Here is a 21,653-nt window from a genome sequence, read left to right on the forward strand (position 1 = left end):
AGAATAGGCCATATCCTAAACTTGTAATAGAACACATTTTAAAATTCTGATGTACTCTCAATCTTATGATCATAGAAATACTTAAAGGAAGCTAACTGAAGCAGTACTCTTGGAAAAAAATGTTGAATCAATGAAGAGGGTGGCTAAAGTGATAGATTGGAATCTAAAGTAACATCTTACATTTACACCATGCACAGTTTCAGGTGGATCCGCAAACCAAAGAGCATTTGCCTTTTGCAGGGGAAGTTTGAAGGACCAGCAAATGAACACATAGTTGCAATGGAACATATAAGGACAAAACTTGGGTTGGATCTGACATAGTGTGTCATGGTGATACAACAGATTTTAATAAGGATTTAGAGGCTCAACCAACAGTTATAGCAATCTGGCAGCTGATGCTAAACTCTGCAGACAGTGGTGTAAGTGTGACCAGACCTTCTTTGGCCAAACTGCAACATGTCATAACATACTGCGTGTCCTGCGGCCTTATGGAAAATTAAGTAAGAGAACACCACACTTTTATTTTTATAATTTAAGTATAAAACCGTATTTCTTTTCTGCTGCCTCCTGGTGGAAGCAAACACACAGTGCTGCCTTCTACACTACATCAGTGCTTTGCATTAAGGTGAACACTCTTATGGGGTAGAGCCTGGATTGCCTCTCTCATTTACATAGAATGCATATAAAGCAATCACAGAATACAAAACGCATTCCTGGAACAAACTGCTAGCATTATATTGTTTACTTCCTCAACTTTAGTCCTAATTCATAATAACAAGGACTCTACAACTGACCATCACACATTTCACAGCACTTACAACTGTAAACAAAACCTAACTAATATATTAATTTTAAACAAGTTTAACATGGTAACATAAAACCTCGAATGAATAAATTAATATAAATAAGTGCAATCAGGACAATTAGGCGATTTTATGTACTGCATCCTCTTCGCCTTTCACAGAGATTGTGTGAATGAAATGAGACCCTATACTATGCTTTACAAAGCAAGACCCATCCTGCCCTTACCTGCTGTTCACTCCAAGCCAGGAAGGTGACGTTTCCCCTGATGACGTTACACAGATATGTGATTGTGACGTTGCTCCGCCGGGGGGAGGGGGGAGAGGGTGGATTGTGACGTACCCAGCCCGAGGGGTGGATTGTTCAGCGCTTCCTGGAGCCACCCAGTGCATGTGCTGTGTAGGAAGGAGCTGTCATCCAAAGAGCCAATCACATCACTGGAGGCGGAATACGCTGAGCTGGCACAGGTCTGTCCGTTCGCTATATTTGTGTGTGAGTCACTCCATTTGGAGCACAGCATCATATAGAGTACCTATATTAAGTTACATATTCGGTGTTATTAGTGATCACTGTCAGTGGTGAAAGTACTTTTTTTTTCTTTATTGGTTTGATATCTATTAGAGATCTGCAAAGCGTACTGCACTTCACATGCACTATACTGTAAGTCAGAGCAAGCCTGAATTCAGATTATACTCTCTTTTATTTATACATTTCACTCTCTCCAGTTAATCAGGGTCCGTTTTGAAGTAGGTGAGGCCCAATGTATAGATTTCAGTTAAGTACAATCACATAATTTGTTAAAAAGTTTTTATTGATTTTCAAGTATTTTTATGTTAAACTTATATAATTAATCAAAACTTTTATTCACTTTAATGTATTATTTTTTTATTTTAAACTTACATAATTACATAACATTAATATTCATTATCCAAATGTTAGCAAAATTAGAATATCACAGGCACCACCAATATGGTAAATAGCCATATTCAAAGCAGCAATCAAATTAAAGATTTTTTTAAACATACATCTGATAGTCATTTTTCTTTGCTGTTCTACAAATCACAATCTATCTGGATGGAAAACAAAAATGCCTGCAAACAGAGCCGTAACTTAGAATTCTAGCACCTAGGGCGAGAAAGACAAATGCTGCCCCCCTAGCCCTCAATTTTAACCAAATTAACCTATAATATTCCTTAATTGCGCCCCCCCTTCAGAGTTGCGCCCTGGGCGGTCGCCCCTGTCGCACAGCCCCAGTTACGGCCCTGCCTGCAAACACAGATGTAGTCAGTCTGCTACACAGACACAGGCTCACAGCTCACTATATTTGGTAATAAAAGCTACTTAGGATCCAGCAGATTTTATACTTGTCCCCAGAGGAGGATTCACATTGTATACTGGACAGATGTTACAGCATTGCTTTGATTATAGCCCTTATTTCAATGATCTGTATTGATGTGTACAATGATATTGTATTTACTTTCCCACCTTGTCGTGCAATTAGTTCATGTGACACATTTAACTATGCAGTCATGCAACATACATGTTAACTATTTGCAATGAAGACTTGCAGCATGTGCATAATACGTGTTCAACTTCTATAGGTGGAGAAGTGGAGGGATAGACCTTGAGCGGTCTTTGGCGACAGCGGTAAGCCCTGATAATTAGATTAATCCTGGAGAAATCTATGATTCAGGTCTCCATATATAGTGCTTTCAATTTGCCACATCTTATAAATTAGATTAGTATTGCTATTTGTTGCTTGAGACCAATAACCACTGAGCTTTTCTCTTTTACACTAATGAACTGTCCTGTTTTAATACAGAATATACCCTACCTTGTATTAGGGATGTGCACCGGCGACTTTTGAGGTCTCGTGTTTTGTGTTTTGGATCCGGATTTTCATTATTTTTGGGGTTCGGATTTGTCTCGCAAAACACTTGACGAAAGGTCTCGGTTCGGATTTAAGGTTTTGGATTCGGATTTTTTTTGGAAAAAACAGAAAAAGTTTAAAAATCAAGTTTTTGGGCTTATTTTCACTCCTATGCTATTAGTAACCTCAATAACATTCAATAACAAGCATTTCCACTAATTTACAGTGTATTCTGAACACCTCACAATATAGTTATTAGTCCAAAACGTTGCAACGAGGTATCTTTCTGGACTGCGTAGAGGAGTGGGTCACCACAATATATATTAAAAACCCTGAACTTGTATGATTCGCACCAATAAATGTACCTGGACTGCGTAGAGGAGTGGGTCACCACAATATATATTAAAAACCCTGAACTTTTATGATTCGCACCAATAAATGTACCTGGACTGCGTAGAGGAGTGGGTCACCACAATATATATTAAAAACCCTGAACTTTTATGATTCGCACCAATAAATGTACCTGGACTGCGTAGAGGAGTGGGTCACCACAATATATATTAAAAACCCTGAACTTTTATGATTCGCACCAATAAATGTATCTGGACTGCGTAGAGGAGTGGGTCACCACAATATATATTAAAAACCCTGAACTTTTATGATTCGCACCAATAAATGTACCTGGACTGCGTAGAGGAGTGGGTCACGACAATATATATTAAAAACCCTGAACTTTTATGATTCGCACCAATAAATGTACCTGGACTGCGTAGAGGAGTGGGTCACCACAATATATATTAAAAACCCTGAACTTTTATGATTCACACCAATAAATGTATCTGGACTGCGTAGAGGAGTGGGTCACCACAATATATATTAAAAACCCTGAACTTTTATGATTCGCACCAATAAATGTACCTGGACTGCGTAGAGGAGTGGGTCACCACAATATATATTAAAAACCCTGAACTTTTATGATTCGCACCAATAAATGTACCTGGACTGCGTAGAGGAGTGGGTCACCACAATATATATTAAAAACCCTGAACTTTTATGATTCGCACCAATAAATGTACCTGGACTGCGTAGAGGAGTGGGTCACCACAATATATATTAAAAACCCTGAACTTTTATGATTCGCACCAATAAATGTACCTGGACTGCGTAGAGGAGTGGGTCACCACAATATATATTAAAAACCCTGAACTTTTATGATTCGCACCAATAAATGTATCTGGACTGCGTAGAGGAGTGGGCACTGGGCACCACAATAAAATATATAAAAAACCTTCAACAGGTCTGCATTACACTACACATACGGCTGCTCCTCCATCCTCTCCATCATATACATGTTGGAGTTTTAGCGTGTGACAACCTCTTGTTTTTGATAATGTCAGTGCATTTTGAATATTTTTCAATTTGCCCCACACCACTGAATGTACTTTATCTATGATACGCATCTATCTATCTTGACTGCGTAGTGTGGTGGCCCCGGTACACAATTTGGTACCGAGGCCACAATATAATTAAAAAACCCTCCACGTGTCAGAATTCCACCAAAAAAGGGTATGGACTGCGTAGTGTGGTGGCCCCGGTACACAATTTGGTACCGAGGCCACAATATAATTAAAAAACCCTCCACGTGTCAGAATTCCACCAAAAAAGGGTATGGGCTGCGTAGTGTGGTGGCCCCGGTACACAATTTGGTACCGAGGCCACAATATAATTAAAAAATTGGGCATCAACTGTCACCGTTGTTTAATATCTGATACACCTAAATATGGACTGCACAGTGGAGTGGCCCCGGTAGTAAATTTGGTGCCGGGGCCACAATACCTCCTCCAACTTCCAAGTGTAGTGTTTATAAAGACAGACAGCGTCGAAGTGTTATTAGTTGACTTTCTTAACCCTAAAATTGTCCCTGTTGCAAATATTCGTGCAATGGACAGTTACTTTTTTATTGAAAGACTCAAGCTTTCAAGTGTAGTGTTTATAAAATATAAACAACAATACAGTAGTTTTAGAGCACGTCAATACCTCTTGTTTTAAATTATGACAGGGCATTTTACTTTTGGTTTAATTTCTTGAATTTTTTTAAATTTGGTTTTACTTTTTGAACATGGCAAACGACTGTTGATTGGTCATATAATGCAAAAAAAAAAGGTCCAAGATGGAATTGTCCTTGGGCCCTCACACCCACCCTTATGTTGTTGAAATAGGACATGCACACTTTAACAAACCAATCATTTCAGCGACAGGGCCTACCAAACAACTTTGGCTGAAATGATTGGTTTGTTTGGGCCCCCACACCAAAAAAGCTATTCATCTCTCCCTGTACAGACTAAACAGGCTCTACTGAGGCAAGATGTCGTCCTCATCCTCAACCTCTGATTCCTCTCCCCCTACAGTGTGTACTTCCTCCTCATCACACATTATCAATTCGTCCCCGCTGGACTCCACAACCACAGGTCCCTCTGTAGTATCTGGAGGGCAGTGCTGTACTTCATTGAGGAATTGATTATTCATTTTTATAAACATCATTTTTTCAACGTTGTGAGGAAGCAACCTCCTTCGCCGCTCACTGACCAGGTTCCCTGCTGCACTAAAAACTCTTTCCGAGTACACACTGGAGGGGGGACAACTCAGGTAAAATAGAGCCAGTTTGTACAGGGGCTTCCAAACTGCCTTTCTTTCCTGCCAGTAACAATATGGACTGTCTGACATGTCTACTTGGATGGTGTCAGCAAAGTAATCATCCACAATTTTTTCTATTGTGACAGCATCCAATGCAGCGAGAGTAGACATGTCTGCAATGGTTGGCAGGTCCTTCAGTCCGGACCAGATGTTATCAGCATCCCCGCCAGTGCCTCTTTTGGGAAAACTGAGCTTTTTCCTCGCAGCCATAGATGTGGAAGAAAATGAGGGTGGAGCTGTTGGCATGTCACGGTCCTCTTCAGAGGACAATCTCCTGACCAGCAGGTCTTTGCACCGCTGTAGACTTGTGTCCGCCGGAAACAGAGACACAACATACGCTTTAAACCGAGGATCGAGCACGGTGGCCAGAATGTATTCCTCTGACTTTAAAAGAGTGACCACCCTCGGATCCTGGCAAAGCGTATGAAGGGCTACATCCACAAGAGCTACATGCTTGGTGTAATCGCAATGGCTTACCAGCTCCTCCCTCACTTTCTCCAGCTGCTTCTGCAACAGCCTGATCAGGGGAATGACCTGACTCAAGCTGGCAGTGTCGGAACTGACTTCTCGTGTGGCAAGTTCAAATGGCTGCAGAACCTTGCACAACACGGAAATCAGTCTCCACTGCGCTTGACTGAGGCGCATCCCCACTCCTTTGCCTATGTCGTAGGTGGCTGTGTAGGCCTGAATGGCCTTTTGCTGCTCCTCCATCCTCTGCAGCATATAGAGGGTGGAGTTCCAGCGCGTCACAACCTCTTGTTTGAGGTGATGGCAGGGCAGGTTCATGCTTTTTTGATGTGCCTCTAGTCTGCGGTAGGCACTGGCTGAATGCCGAAAGTGTCCAGCAATTTTGCGCGCCACCGCAAGCATCTCCTGCACACCCCTGTCACTCTTGAGGTAATGCTGCACCACCAAATTAATGGTGTGGGCAAAACATGGGACGTGCTGGAAATTGCCCATATTTAATGCCCGCACAATGTTACTGGCATTGTCTGACACCACAAATCCCCATGAGAGTCTAAGTGGGGTAAGCCACTGGGAGATAATTTCCCTCATTTTCTCTAATATGTTGTCAGCGTTGTGCCTCTTATTAAAGCCTGTAATACACAATGTTGCCTGCCTTTGCACGAGCCGCCATTTTGTAGTTGCTGCTACTGATGCAGCTGTTGCTGTTGCTGCGGAAGGGGATGCATCTACCCAGTGGGCTGTCACAGTCATATAGTCCTTCGTTTGCCCAGAACCACTTGTCCACATGTCCGTGGTTAAGTGGACAGTGGGTACAACCGCATTTTTTAGAGCACTGAGGACACTTGATCGTACTTCTCTGTACATTTTTGGTATCGCCTGCCTAGTGAAGTGGAATCTCGACGGGATTTAGTACCGGGGACACAATACCTCCATCAACCCTCTAAATCCCACTCCACTGATGGCGGACACCGGGCGCACGTCTAACACCAACATTGCAGTTACAGCCGCAGTTATACGCTTTGCAATAGGGTGACTACTATCGTATTTTGTGGTCATGGCAAACGACTGTTGGACGGTCAATTGTTTTGTGAAAGACTTAGCGGTCTTACGACTTCCCCTCTGGGAAGATGACCGACTAACAGCAGCAACAGCAGCAGTGGCAGTAGTAGGCGTACCGCTGCAGGATTCCTCGGATGAATCCCGTATTGAGGAGGACTCAGTCTGGCTGCTGACTTGGGCTGCAGGACTGAATCTGATGGAGATTGTGGAGGAAGTTGACGAGGAGGGTGTTGCTGGTGTGTATCCAACTGGACCACGGGATTTAGGTGTCCCTGTACCGATGAGGGTCCTAGCCCCAGTTCCTGAACTAACCACTGAACTATGAAGGTTATTCAGGTGACGTATAAGGGAGGATGTTCCTAGGTGAGCAAGATCCTTACCCCTGCTTATTTGAGCTTTACATAAGCTACATATGGCCATACATTGGTTGTCTGGATTTGGATAAAAATAACTCCAGACCGAAGAGGTGCATTTTTTGGTCTTCTGACCAGGCATGACGATGGGCTTTTTCATCCCATGGACATCAGCTGTTTCCCCCCCTGGTGCCTCATTTACAATAACCACATCACCATCCTCATCATCAAGTTCCTCCACAGCGCCAGCTACATCATCAATAGCCTCCTCCCGAGCCACCTCCTACCGTACAGTGATGGGAAGGTCAGGCTTGACAACCACCAACATCCTTGGACTCGCCTTGTGGATTTGTGATAATTTCTCTTTAGAAGGCAGAGTTGTTTGCTGTTTTGTTGCTGACAGCATAACTCTCTTCAATTTTTTGTAGGGGGGGGGGAGGAGGAGGAGGGCTAAGATCCGTGGGTGAAGCTGAACCACTAGTCATGAACACGGGCCAGGGCCTAAGCCGTTCCTTGCCACTCCGTGTCGTAAATGGCATATTGGCAACTTTACGTTTCTCCTCAGATGATTTTAAGTTTCTCTTTTTGCTACTTTTTCTTAACTTGGGCTTTTTGGATTTTACATGCCCGGTACTACGAGATTGGGCATCGGGCTTGGAAGACGACGTTGATGGCATTTCATCGTCTATGTCATGACTAGTGGCAGCAGCTTCAGCATTAGGAGGAAGTGGGTCTTGATCTTTCCCTACTTTATCCTCCAAATTTTTGGTCTCCATTATATGTAGCACAAGATACTGCAGAATGTGTGAACTTGGTAATATTGCAGTACCAATGGACTTATACTGCTGGATTGGTTTTGCAAATTTGGTTATAATTATTATATATTTTTTTTTTTTTTTAAATTTTTTATTTTTTTTTACTTTTTTTTTATTTTTTAAAAACTTGGGAATAATGGGGAAATAACTATGCCCTTAGAAGCACAGAGCACAGGACACAGCACCACTGGACTGAACAGGACACGGCACAGGACCCAGCAGCACTACGGAACTCAGCAGGACAGAGCACAGGACACAACACCACTGTACTGATACTGCAGAATGTGTGAACTTTCTAATATTGCAGTACCAATGGACTTATACTGCTGGATTGGTTTTGCAAATTTGGTTATAATTATGTATATTTTTTTTAATTTTTAATTTTAATTTTTTTTTTACTTTTTTTTTTTTTTTTAAAAACTTGGGAATAATGGGGAAATAACTATGCCCTTAGAAGCACAGAGCACAGGACACAGCACCACTGGACTGAACAGGACACGGCACAGGACCCAGCAGCACTACGGAACTCAGCAGGACAGAGCACAGGACACAGCACCACTGGACTGATACTGCAGAATGTGTAAACTTTGTAATATTGCAGTACCACTGGACTTTTACTGCTGAATGTGTGAACTTGGTAATATTGCAGTACCAATGGGCTTATACTGCAGGATTGGTTGTGCAAATTTTGTGGTAATTAAAAAAAATTAAATTAGTTTTTGGTATTTTTTTAAATAACTTTTTTTTATTTTTTTAAACACAGGGGAATATTGGGGAAATAACTATGCCCTTAGAAGCACGGAGCACAGGACACAGCACCACTGGACTGAACAGGACACAGCACAGGACCCAGCAGCACCACTGACCTCAGAAGGACAGAGCACAGCACACAGCACCACTGGACTGATACTGCAGAACACAGCACAGCACAGCACAGAACTAAACAGCACAGCACAGAACTAAACAGCACAGCACGAGATCTACCAGGACAGAGGACCACCTAACACACCCTCCCTCTACCCTGATCAATGCCCGAGTGAAGATGGCGGCGACTAGCGGGGAATTTATAGGATCCGAGTATCGCGAGATCCGACAACAGGATTATGAGTCAGAGCCTCAGTTTCAGATTTGAATTTGGCGCCAATACCCGGATCTGTCTCGGATCCGACTCGGATCGGCAACGTTCGGGTGGGCTCGGATTTCATAAATCCGAGTGCGCTCATCTCTACCTTGTATGCACATAACACACCGACCCCTCCATTTGTGTATGAAATCTGTTGGGGGACTAGATATTACATGTTCAGTAAGAAGGAGGGGTGTATAAGAGATTTATAATCAGTGGATGATTAAATGCTCCATCATAATTTTACCCATTTGAATTCTATAGTAAAAATTGATTGTAGGTGTTATATTCATGATCATTTTATAGAGCAGTGGTTCTTAACCTGAGTTCGATCGAACCCCAGGGGTTCGGTAAGTTAGTGTCAGGGGTTCCACAGAGGTGTATGTCCATTCCGTTCACCAGGGTTGGCAGGTGCATTAATATACTTTTGGCATTGAAACAATACTTTTATGGCATTTTGAATGTTTTACCATAAGAAACTGAAGCCTATTGACGAATATTTATGGCAAATTCAGCACTGGTAAGACCATCTTGTAACACACTATATACAGATCGGGTGGGTGAGTGACTTTCTGCCTTACATTTTTACCTTTTTGGATCTGATTTATCTCATGCCAGCCTGGTTTAAACTAATCGAGAAACTATCAACGCTGATGCGCTAGCTATTTTTATAGAAGTTTTTTTGCTTCATTCTAACTTGGTTTACAATAAATTTTTGGAACTCTTTACATTTATTAGAAGAGTAACTCTCCGGGTTGCAGTCACATTTGACAAAGAAATAGAGGTTTTGTCCTCTTATCTATCATTCATATGATTCATATTTACATTGAGACATTGTTTATATTTGCATGCACTCCGATTACTCAGGACTGCATGTCACAATACGGTTGCAGCTGTCTAGCTAGTCAACCTATATGATCATGTTATGACTCATGTATAGTCATTTTTGGCAAATTATATTATACCAGTGCACTGGTTACTGCTTTTTATCTGCTGTATAAATTTCTATTTTATCTACCTCTAGTACTTTTATTATTTAGGTCATAATAAATATTATGCCAGTGTCTTGTTGTTTAAATTCTAAAATTTGTTGAGTAATTTATGACAAAAAATGCTATACATGGCACGACCTGGTAGCCCTGCCGTTCTCCCCACTCGTATGGCTCATGACGTCACGCTCAGCATGGCCATCATTGGCTGCTCGCTCGGCCTTGGTATCTGTGCTGCAGGGAACTTGGTACGCTCAGTGGTCGACTTGTGACTACCGTGATTGTACATCATTTGTGATTTCCTTTTTAATATTCCAATCCCTTCGTACTATGTCCAGCAAAATAAGAAAGTGGTCGGACGAATACGTACAATATGGATTCATGTGTATAACAGAATGTGATGGAGCGTCCTCAATGCATGATTTGCAATTCTAGTCTAGCACTGGCAAAACTAAGGGAATACTTCCTAAAGCTGCATGGAGATGGGAAATACATAATCATCATCACCATTTATTTATATAGCGCCACTAATTCCGCAGCGCTGTACATAGAACAAACTCATATCAGTCCCTGCCCTATTGGATCTTACAATCTAAATTCCCTAACATACACACAGACTAGGGTCAATTTGATAGCAGCCAGTTAACCTACTAGTATGTTTTTGGAGTGTGGGAGGAAACCCACGCAGACACGGGGAGAACATACAAACTCCTCACAGATAAGGCCATGGTCAAGAATTGAACTCAAGACCCCAGTGCTGAGAGGCAGAAGTGCTAACCACTTAGCCACCTAGTCAGTAAACTTAGTTTATTCCAACATGTGCATTTTTCAAGTGTTGGCCAGGACTTCAATGGCTCCTGCTCAGAAAATGAAACTGTATCAAAATTGCATACACAATGGAATGACGTTCTGAAAGTGACTGCTCTTAATTAGGAGCTTTATGAATTTTGTTGCAAATAGAAGCACATATTACAAGTGTTAACAACCCTATAACAAAAGAAGGACATACAACCAGCTAGATGAACAAGAACACAACGCTTGCTGAATTCAAGGTGAAGAGAGCCAGATTCGATGAAAGGGCCACTCTGCCTGTTTTCGGCTTTGTACCTATCGACAAACCGATCTTAACAGCATCATACGAAGTTGCGTACCTGATCGCAAAGCAGGGAAAACCACACACCATTGGTGAAATACTCGTAAAACCAGCTGCTGAAAATAAGTTGTCCTAAATTCCTCTTTCAAATGACACCATCAGCAGCAGAATAGATGACATGAGCAATGACATCTTGGCTCAAGTAGTTGCAGATCTGATTTCAAGCCAAGCAAAATTCAGCCTCCAACTCGACGAGACCACCGATGTTTCCAATCTAAGCCAGCTTGTTGTATTTTGTGCGCTATGTGACATACGACATGATAAAGGAACAACAACATCTAAGGCAGCCGACGTGAAGAGACTTGTGGATGACTTCTTCAGAGACAACGATCTTTCGTGGGATATGGTTTTTGCAATTTGTTCAGATAGAGCTCCAGCCATGCTAGGACGAAACTCTGGTTTTGGTGCGCTGGTGTGAGAATCGCTGCACCACACATCATTGTTATGCACTGTGTGCTGCACAGGCATGCGCTGGCAACAAAAACCTTGCCTCCAAAACTGGCAGAAGTATTACAAATGGTAGTGAAATGTGTTAACTATGTGCGAAAAAGTGCTCTGAAGCACCGCATCTTCAAAGAGCTGTGTAATGAAATGGGCTCTGAATTCGAGGTACTTCTGTACCATTCTAACATTCTGTGGTTATCCCGGGGAAAGGTGCTGAATCGAGTTTTTGCCATGCATGTGGAATTAGCCCTGTTTTTGCGAGAGCACCAACATTGTCATGCAGATTGCTTCGAAGATTCTGAGTTCATTCTCATTTTGGCTACATGGCCGATATCTTCGATTCTCTCAATCATCTCAATCAACAGATGCAGGGGGGTGGAGTCAACATCATTGAAGCGGAAGAAAACCTGAAGGCTTTTCAAATAAAGCTACCTTTATGGAAACGACGAATAGAGAATGATAACTTTGCAAACTTTCCCCTGCTGGACGACAGTGTAAGTAAGATCGAAGATGAGTTTGGTATCAAAGACATTTCTGTACCCAGGGAAATGAAGCAAGCAATTGCCATGCACTTAGATGAGCTCGCAAAGTCTCTCGACGGATACTTCCCCACCAAAGAGTCATATCCAGCATGGGTGAGACAGCCGTTCACGTTCAGTGTTGTGACAGCAGATGTCAATGATGAGTACCTTGACGAAATCGTTGAACTTCAGCAGAGCCAGGTTCAACAGCAGCTCTTCAGAACAACAACGTTCTCAATGTTTTGGTGTCACCAAATCGTACCGTACACTCTTATTGCTAAGAAAGCCCTTGAGATACTCATACCGTTTGTTACAACGTATCTTTGCGAGGAATCCTTTCCGAGGATGGTAGACATAAAAAGAGGAAAAGGAACAGACTTTGTTTTGCGAAAATGATATGAGAGTGGCACTTGCCAAGGTGAAGCCGCGCATTTCTGAGCTTGTCTCTAAAAAGCAAAAGCAAAAGTCACATTGATTTGCTGTAAATATTTATTGAGTTATGTTTTTATGTGACATTTATGTTTTTTTGGTTTTGTTCTTTGAACACAGAGATTTTATGTGCAACTGATGCATGGTTCATTTTGTGCACTAATAAAATATTTACCGTACATACTCGAGTATAAGCCGACCCGAATATAAGCCGAGGCACCTAATTTTACCACAAAAAAGTGGGAAAACTTATTGACTCGAGTATAAGCCTAGGGTGGGAAATGCAGCAGCTACTGGTAAATTTCAAAAATAAAAATATTGGGGGGTGGCTTCAATGCATTAGATCATGGTTGTCCAACCCGCAAGCCTGTAAATGTGGCCCAGAAGGAGTTTTGGTTGTGGCAAGGGGGCAGCACTGTTAATGGAAAAAAAAATCCTGCAAAAAAAAGAAAAGAAAATACTTACCTTGCGGTCACGTCAGCTGGTACTCCGGCTCCCTCCCTTGTCTCCTCCTCCGTGCGGTGCTCGCAGTAAAAGTCGGGCGTGATGTCATCACTCCCAACATCCATTGCGGAGCGCAGCACAGAGGAGTCACCCGCGCGAGAAGAACAATCAGCAGCACAGAATTGGAGAAAAGAAGAGAAGAGGACAGGAGAACAAGCCGATTAAAAGGTAAGTTAAGGGGGATTTTTTTTTATTATTTCAAGGGACACTGACCAGTAAATAAAAGTCATCTGGTCCTGGAGCATCATGGACCTTATCTCCCTGCTACATACTTCTACTTGTATTACTAATGGGGCATTATATATTATTCTCTTTGGCCCATTATAAGTTGTTATCCCTTAACTAACATAGTGGTGTAATTAGCAAAACAGGTCACAATTTGGGGTCACAGTGATGTATATGTCAGGTACCGCAGGCCTGGTCAGGGCACCCTGATATACAATGCCTGGCTTAAATTCACTTTATTGATATTGCATCGAAACAATACAAAAAGTGATTATAGTATAATAACTAGAGAGGATTTTTTGAACATGGCGATTATATATATATATATATATATATATATATATATATATATATATATATACTTTTCATATATATATATATATCATATACTTTACCTCCTGAGGAAGTCTTTTGCAAGACAAAACGCGTAGAGGACATTGCGGTAAAGAGGGAACTTGTGACTACACATTTCATCAGTGGTGATGTATACCGGAGCAGTTGGAAATAGCTGATGTGCTTATATGAAGCTCCTTTGTGATGGTCTCATCCTCTCCCTTTTAAAAGATACCCAGATAAGCATGCATTGTTTTTATTCATGTAAGTGCAATTCTGCATTTTGTATGTAATAAAATTGGTGCTATACAGTATTACACTATATGATTCTTTTTCCGTCTACATAATCTGGCTACCACTGAGTATCTATTCTGGACTCCAGAAGCACTATATATGACTCCTGCCCAGTGTACATCTGAGGGGTGATAACGGAGTGGATTCTATGTGAAAAATCATCATCTATTATACAGATAAGCTTTAAAGAATTTTTATCTGGTACGCACATTTTATATTGGTGAGGTGCAGGAGTTCCAGTGTCGAATCCATCTACTTACATTCACCCTTGCTGTTTGAGTGTTATAGAAACTATCTCTTTCTTTCACTCATATGGATGACTGAGCTTCTTATTTATGGCACACCTTCTGTATATCTCCTAGTATATACAGTTTTATACTATGTGGTGCCCCTCCCTATTTGTTTTATTATAGATTATTCCAGGTCACCATCTGGCTTTTGTGGGAACTGTGGCTGCCTCCTGTACATAGGAAATCCTATGTCCAACTTGGACTGTTATTGAACTTTCTTGGTCAAATTGGAGTTACGCGCTGTATTATCTATTTTTGATTTTATATATATATATATATATATATATCACTTTTTTTCTCATATATATATGTTAACTATGTTTTCTATGGTTTTTTGGATGATCAGCTATCGTTATTGTTAGTATATCTTATGTGCGGCCCAAATCAACTCGTCGTCTTCCAATGTGGCCCAGGGAAGCTAAAAGGTTGGACACCCCTGCATTAGATAAATACATATACAGCTAGTACCATATAGCCACAAAGCTTAAACTCACTCTTCTTGGGTACATAAAGTACATAATATATACCCATATCCTAATAAATTGTACACAAATGGTTACACTAAATCCTTTGCACTTGGTAACAAGCCTAACAATTGAACACAGATATAAATAACATTCTTTAGCAAACTAATGCAAATAATTGCCGTGGACAAGTCAGGGTACTCACATGTGTAAAAAAATATAGAAAAATATAAAGGGAAGCGCTGATAAAATTAGCTTTTAATTAAAATGTATATCAACAAATAACACAATTAAAAACAAGATAAATTATAGCAATTAATCCACATCTAGAGCAATCCGGATTGATAATAACCATATGTGCACATGATGATATAGAAGCATCTGCTAAATAGCAGCTTGACTTATACTCTGTTAAAAATCACATCAGCACATAACGTGCACAGATATAAATCGGAGCATCCGCTGAAAAGAATATATATGTATGAGATCTTGAGCATATAAGTATAGGTCAGCGCCACATGGGTATGTCAATGGAGTTAACACCCGGTATAAGTAATTAACATTTGCTCCTGTAAAATCCACAATGGAAATGCAGATGGAGTAACGGACACCGTTTCATTCAAATAACCAGCTCGAATAAACACAGTCCTAGGACACAAAGGTACAATGATGAAATGACTCGATAAAATCACTTAGCTGGATGACAGATAGAAGTCCGCGGCTTTCTCCTCTAAGACAGGCTTTAAGGTCCGGGCATCTGCTAGATTCTGGTGTGTAACGAGCAGCTCACATGTGTCTCTGACCAGCGGGGATGGATGGAAATGTCTAGATGACAGGCTCCTTTTCATTTAAATTTATTATTCCCTGTGCAATGAATACACATACACGGGGCTACAATAAAATGGTGGCTGACCAAGCGGGACAAAGCGGGAGAGACCGGAGACCAGGTAAGTGGGACTCGAGTATAAGCCGAGGGGAGCTTTTTCAGCACAAAAAATGTGCTGAAAAACTCGGCTTATACTCGAGTATATACGGTATCTATGTTTTGAATTTGAAAAAAAAACAACATTTTATTTTTCCAACTAAAAAGGGTTCTGTGAATGCACGTATGAAACTTGCGGGCTTCAGTACCTCCAACAAGGTTAAGAACCACTGTTACAGAGGTTGTAGTGGTTAATTAGAATAACAGAAGGATTATTTTTAATAACAATTATGCGAATGTTATGCGTTGAATCATCAGGAAGGTAAATGAACAGAGGTTCCTAAGTATTGTAGGGGTGAGAAGTTAAATGGATAATTGCAGAAATAATGCATGTAACTAGATCCCTGATTTATCAGCCTTAGTTTAACAAGTTTATCTGTTCTTTATGTGTCGCCTCTTAATTGTTTCCCATTTATGTAAAATTTAAACATAGAATTTCTGTAATAATGGTACAGTACACTGAACCTCATCAACCAATCAGCAATTAACTTGTATATGTCTTGAGCAAGTAAGTGTCAAATGCGCTATTAGTAAGTTAACCCAATTGAATTAAATATACATTTCATAGACACAGTTTTTCCACCAGATGGCGATGTTGCTCTAACTAATCAGTAACTATTTTCAATATACAGAAATCTACTTTGTTCACTTTTACCCTTTAAATCACATTGCTTGCTATACCTGTAAGACTCATTTACAAACTACAAAAAGTGGAACTTCACTGCCTTATTTATGCAAGTGTGCTTATTTGTTCACAGAGCACATTTCATGGTGCTCACCCACTTGCTGGTCCTTGGAACTGTCAGAAATTGATCTGCATGTAGTTTTGCTGGTTTGCTGATCCACCTATAAATTCATATAGTGGAAAGAGTGAAAACTTCACTTCAGTCCAAACTTCTACCACTTTAGGACAATCACCTTCATTCATTTAAACTTTTAAATGAATGTGAATACATCAGTATTTCCTTTCATTGCATGTTTCGTTTTTTCCGTTTTAAAGTTTTTGCTACATTGATGGAAATAGGTTTACCAATGTTATTCGTCCCAAGACTACAACTGGAAGGTGTAAAATGCATCCCATTGAAAGTATATGTCACCGCCCAATCTCCTGCCACAAAACAGGAAACAAATCTCTAAGTGCATCTTTTGCCCCTTAATCTCATTTAAATAATCGTGCCTCTCAAGATGAAATGTTACGTTTACATGTGGGAACAAAGGTAGGTGCATTCATGCGCCCAATCAAGGAACGCCCCAATCCATCCAACTCCATTCAGCAGATAATTACAGATTTGCACTGTGCTTTTGCGCTTTTGTAAATGAGCCTTTATGTCTGAAATTAAAGACACTGCGTTAGGATTATAGTAAAGTTGTCTAGAAGGAGCCTAAATACAATCCCCTATCTTCACACAATTCCTCAGGTGAAGTAAACTTCTTCATTATTTGTCTCTGTTGTTCTGGTGGTTGTTATTAATAAGCTTTGAATGTGTACGTACAATTCTATTGTATGAAGGCTCTTTCTGCATTATTTCACTTTCTAGCACAACTTGCTATGGTTAAACGCCACACATATAGTGGTTGAAATCAAACCCTCTCCTCCAGTTTTGTGAAGCAGCAGTGCTATTCACTGTGCCAGTTAATCGCCATGAGCCTTACTTAAAGCTGGATGCAAAGGCACTTTCACTTTTCAGCCATTATTTTTAGCCGGACTGACCCAACACGGCCCCTTAGGATCCGAGAGGCAAACTAGGGGCGTTCACAAATAAGAACAGTACAGTAAGGACATTGAGATGCAAGTTATCCATACTTGCCAACTCTCCCGGAATGTCCGGGAGACTGGCAAGTCTCCCGAAATTGCGGGGCTAAAATGACGCGATTCGTAGGGGATCGCGTCATTTTGGCACCACCAAAATGATGCGATTGGCCGCGCCCCGCCCTCCAGACACGCCCCTCTCTCGGATACAACTTGCCAAAAGTAGGCAAGTATGAAGTTAACAAAGCCCCCATGAGCTACACATGTATTTAGGATTACAGTTTTAATTGAGTAAGCATTTTTTTGCACTTCCACAAAACAGGTTCTGCAAGTTCTATGCTTGCCATGCAAGTTACGTTTGTATTTAGAGTTGCACCTAAGCATAACAAAACACTAAATATGGGCAAAATATGTTTCTGCTACATGTTGCACATTACTTAAACTGTAGCCTCTGCTTTAGCTACAGTAGGGCATTCCTGTGTATTTTAGTAAACACCAAATAATCTTTCTACTAAAGTGTCATTAGAGCTGGTGAACAAGTAAGTAAAATTAGATGAAACTTATACATAGATGTGATTTGCATTTCTGATGTTTACATACTCTTGCCCATATGTCAATTACGGACACTCTCCCCCCCCCCCCCCCCACGTTTTTTTTAATGCATCAGTAACTCTTTCTGCTTGAATATATTACTTCTTTGCCATCATTTCTCCCATTTTCTGCTTTTAATAATTCCTCTTTGAGCTTGTCTTAGGACAACTGCATTATGGTTTAATAAGTCACCAAATGAGTGCCATTATATTTTGTTGAGCAGGGTTTTAAATATGTTTTATTTCCGTACAATATTGTATGAATTAACTCTCCCCATATAATGGAGCTTCAGTAACAGTGATCTACAGTTTTATTTTGCAGTTACTGCACTGAAGGTGATTGAAATAGAAGTAGTTCCTACTGAGTGTACAATAGAGCTCTGGTGGATTAATGCATACTGAAATTCACAGCTCATTTTCCATGTAATTGCTTTGTCTGAGTAATCCTGAAGCATTTTACGCTTGGCTACTGGTCAATGTACACAGCTTCCCATCTGTAATCTAACTTCATTTATTTTATGTTTTCTTTAGGTAGAGTTGGAGCTAATCAGTTGTCCATTTATTATTATTATGAGTGACATCACTAGGGAATGTCTTAAACTTCAGCTATTAGAGATGGAAATGCTTTTCTCTATGTTTCCTAACAAAGAAGATATTATCCTGAATGATGTGAATTCAGTTTCCCGCATACAAAAATATTTAGAAGGAATTAATGAGTCCTTGCCACCATCAATTGCATTCACAGTTTTTGTTACAACAGAGAATCAGAAGGTAAGAATTTGTCAAATATACTTCTTTTTAGTTAGTTTTATATTCTTTTATTTCTATAATTGTTATCGGGTATAATTTTCATAAAATTATGCCCACTCACTTTCTATGCGATTATGAATAAATATTATAACTTAATCAGTAATATAGCATCGTGTGGGGTGAGTTTGTCACCTCATAAAACCACGATAAAAGCTTATGTGAATCCTACCTTTTCTGTGTCCATATAGTAAAAGCATGTGATAAAATGCAGATTGGAAAAAAGGTAAACAATTAGATTTTAATTTGAAGCTGCAGACCTAGGGGTATATTTACCAAACTGCGGGTTTAAAAAAGTGGAGACGTTGCCTATAGCAACCAATCACATTCTAGCTATCATTTATTTAGTATATTCTACAAAATGACAGCTAGAATGTGATTGGTTGCTATAGACAACATCTCCACTTTTTGAAGCCCGCAGTTTAGTAAATATATCTCCTATTGTCTTTAGAGAGCGCAGACTTTATACCCAAATTTAAGTTTGTCACTTACCAAGATAAGAGAACGACCTTATACATATATCTGAACAACACCGACCATGAACTACTGACTATTACAAATGTGAGAACTTTTGTGAGTTAGGATGAGACATTTCAAATTAGCAAACATGTTTACAATTCTTTGCATAATTTAGCAAAAATGGCATTGTGGTAATTAGGATGTTATTTAGGAAGGGGGCGGCCTACTGTTTTGAAAACACATAGCATGCTGCTAAGAGGGGGGTGTCGCACTCCCCAATGTGCCATCACTACACCCCTTTTTACTAAATTTTTCCAGATTATCTCCGGGACAATGTTGGGAAGTATGGTTAAACTTCTTGCTTGGAGTCAGCGCAAAGAGTAACAGATATTGAAGGCATACTAGACTTCACATAACAAAGTGGTAGGATGTCCTTTTCTAGAAAATGGATTCGAAAAAAGTGTATTTAAATTAATTTCAGTAATAACCTATAGCTCTTTTACCTATAAAATGCTGATTAATGCTAGTCTGCTCTTAGAAGGTGATAATTTTAATGTTATCTTTGTTTCAGGTAAAAGCAGAGATGCATGTGTCACTTCCCCACAGTTATCCTACAAAGGAGCCGCAGTTGTTTGTCCGATCAGGTGTTTTGGACAAACGACAACACAACGTTCTAAACAAATGTCTGACGTCCTATATCACTTCACTGGATCGTGGGGATCTCTGCATCACAAACGCTGTACAATGGTTGAAAGACAACATCTCCTCTTACATGCAGAGTTCAGAACACATCAGTGGCCTTGAATCAGGCTTAAAAGAAGTTGCTCGCACTTTCCATCGAATGTGGATCTACAGCCATCATATATACCGCCAAGAATTGAGGAAGAAGATCTTAGACTGTGCTGCACGACTCAACCTAACCGGTTTCTGCTTGACAGGGAAGCCTGGTGTGATATGTGTAGAGGGCGAGAAAGAGCAATGTGAGGAGTTCTGGTATGACATCCGCTACCCTAACTGGAAACACATCTCATGTAAACACACAGAGAGCAAGGAAATGACTGGTTCTATAGATGACATGCGCCTGTTTCCTTCCTTTGAAGAGCTAATATTTGCTGCGCATGGAGATTATGGACTCAGGAACGATTACCATATGGACCTAGGGAAGTTTTTTGAATACCTCAAACAGCATCAGAGTGAGCACATCTTTCAGATATTGTTTGGTATCGAGGGGAAATCCTAATGTGTCCAAATAAATATATAGTTACTTTAAGGGTAACAGCAGAGGACCTTAGAGTGAGCCTAATACACAGACAATGTTTATTTTTTAGTGCTTCATGGTAATACAATTTTTCGTACTCTAAATCTCCTTCAGTATTCATAGAATATACAATGCATCATGATCTGCCAGTACAAAACTTGGTTGTCACAGTAACGTGTGCTGGGCTTCTTGGTCTTTATATAAGATTGAATAGGAATTGCAGGAATCCCCTACAACATGACTCCTTCCATGTCTTAATGTCCTACTACAGTAATGTGCTGAATTAATTAATATTTAACAACATATTTTTCTTACATTAATTCAAACCAAGTAATTGTCATTACAAATTAAATGGGAGCAGAGCAGTTGGTACCAGATGGAAGAAGTCGTTGTTCTTCACGTATCACTTTATGTGCCTGTCAGAGCTGTATACAGTGTATCTATGCAGAAGACAGTGATGTACCTGAGAACAACTAAGGCAACTGTATTTTCATAGAGAACTTGAAAATATAGTTTGGTTGCAATATATCATTCTTTTTTATGTGTAGATGGAAAAACTACAATATATGCCATATAACAGTGTTTTTAACCTGGTCCTCGGGAGCCCTAACAGTGCATGTTTTCCATATACCCTTGCTTTAGCACAGGTATATTCATTACTGTCTGGCACATTGTAACAGATCCACAGGTGGTATAATTATTCCCCTTATCACTTGGAAAATCTGCCCTCCCTGCCTTAAATATACAGATAGGCCAATAGGAATGAGGGGACACATATGAAAAATCAGCCGAGATGCTGTAACTAATTTTAATTATTGCGCACGCGCCCGGCTGTCAGTTTAGCCAGGCCGCAGCGGTGAAGGAAAGAAGCATCCCAGCTGTTGTCTTGGTGACAGCCGGGATGTGTTGGCGGAAGTGACATCCCGGTCGTCATAGTGATGGCCGGGACACCAGAGGCAGCTGGAAGCGAGCTGTGGC

The 21,653-nt window shown here is 40.4% G+C and overlaps 2 protein-coding genes across 4 annotated transcripts in view; one reads left to right on the forward strand and one right to left on the reverse strand.

Annotated features, from left to right (window-relative positions):
* PGM3 (phosphoglucomutase 3) overlaps positions 1-1,139 on the reverse strand; it is a 33,935-nt gene extending 32,796 nt beyond the window's left edge. Inside the window, exon 1 of one of the 2 annotated variants that reach the window (XM_075202698.1) lies at positions 1,030-1,139. The gene's annotated coding sequence lies outside the window, so the exon portion shown is untranslated. The remainder of the gene's footprint in view (positions 1-1,029) is intronic. The other variant, XM_075202699.1, reaches the window with a different exon arrangement.
* Positions 1,140-1,189: 50 nt separating this feature from the next.
* RWDD2A (RWD domain containing 2A) lies at positions 1,190-21,200 on the forward strand. Of its 2 annotated transcripts, XM_075202700.1 has the most exons (4): positions 1,190-1,268; positions 2,403-2,448; positions 18,683-18,922; positions 19,989-21,200. In XM_075202700.1, the coding sequence occupies exons 1-4, from the start codon at positions 1,192-1,194 to the stop codon at positions 20,655-20,657; spliced, it is 1,032 nt and encodes a 343-aa protein (XP_075058801.1). In that variant the 5' UTR covers positions 1,190-1,191; the 3' UTR covers positions 20,658-21,200. The 2 variants fall into 2 exon arrangements, with proteins under 2 accessions (XP_075058801.1, XP_075058802.1); XM_075202701.1 differs by lacking the exon at positions 2,403-2,448 and having other exon boundaries at positions 1,215-1,268.
* The last annotated feature ends 453 nt before the right edge of the window (positions 21,201-21,653 follow it).

Source organism: Mixophyes fleayi, chromosome 3 (assembly GCF_038048845.1).
Source record: "Mixophyes fleayi isolate aMixFle1 chromosome 3, aMixFle1.hap1, whole genome shotgun sequence".
NCBI lineage: Eukaryota > Metazoa > Chordata > Amphibia > Anura > Limnodynastidae > Mixophyes > Mixophyes fleayi.

Bases quoted from the DNA above. Each gene is read 5' to 3' on its own strand.
- RWDD2A (XM_075202700.1), top strand. From the start codon at position 1,192: ATGTGCTGTGTAGGAAGGAGCTGTCATCCAAAGAGCCAATCACATCAC. The intron at 2,449-18,682 runs GTAAGCCCTGAT...TGTTTTCTTTAG, and splicing joins AGCGGTCTTTGGCGACAGCG to GTAGAGTTGGAGCTAATCAG. The intron at 18,923-19,988 runs GTAAGAATTTGT...TCTTTGTTTCAG, and splicing joins TTACAACAGAGAATCAGAAG to GTAAAAGCAGAGATGCATGT.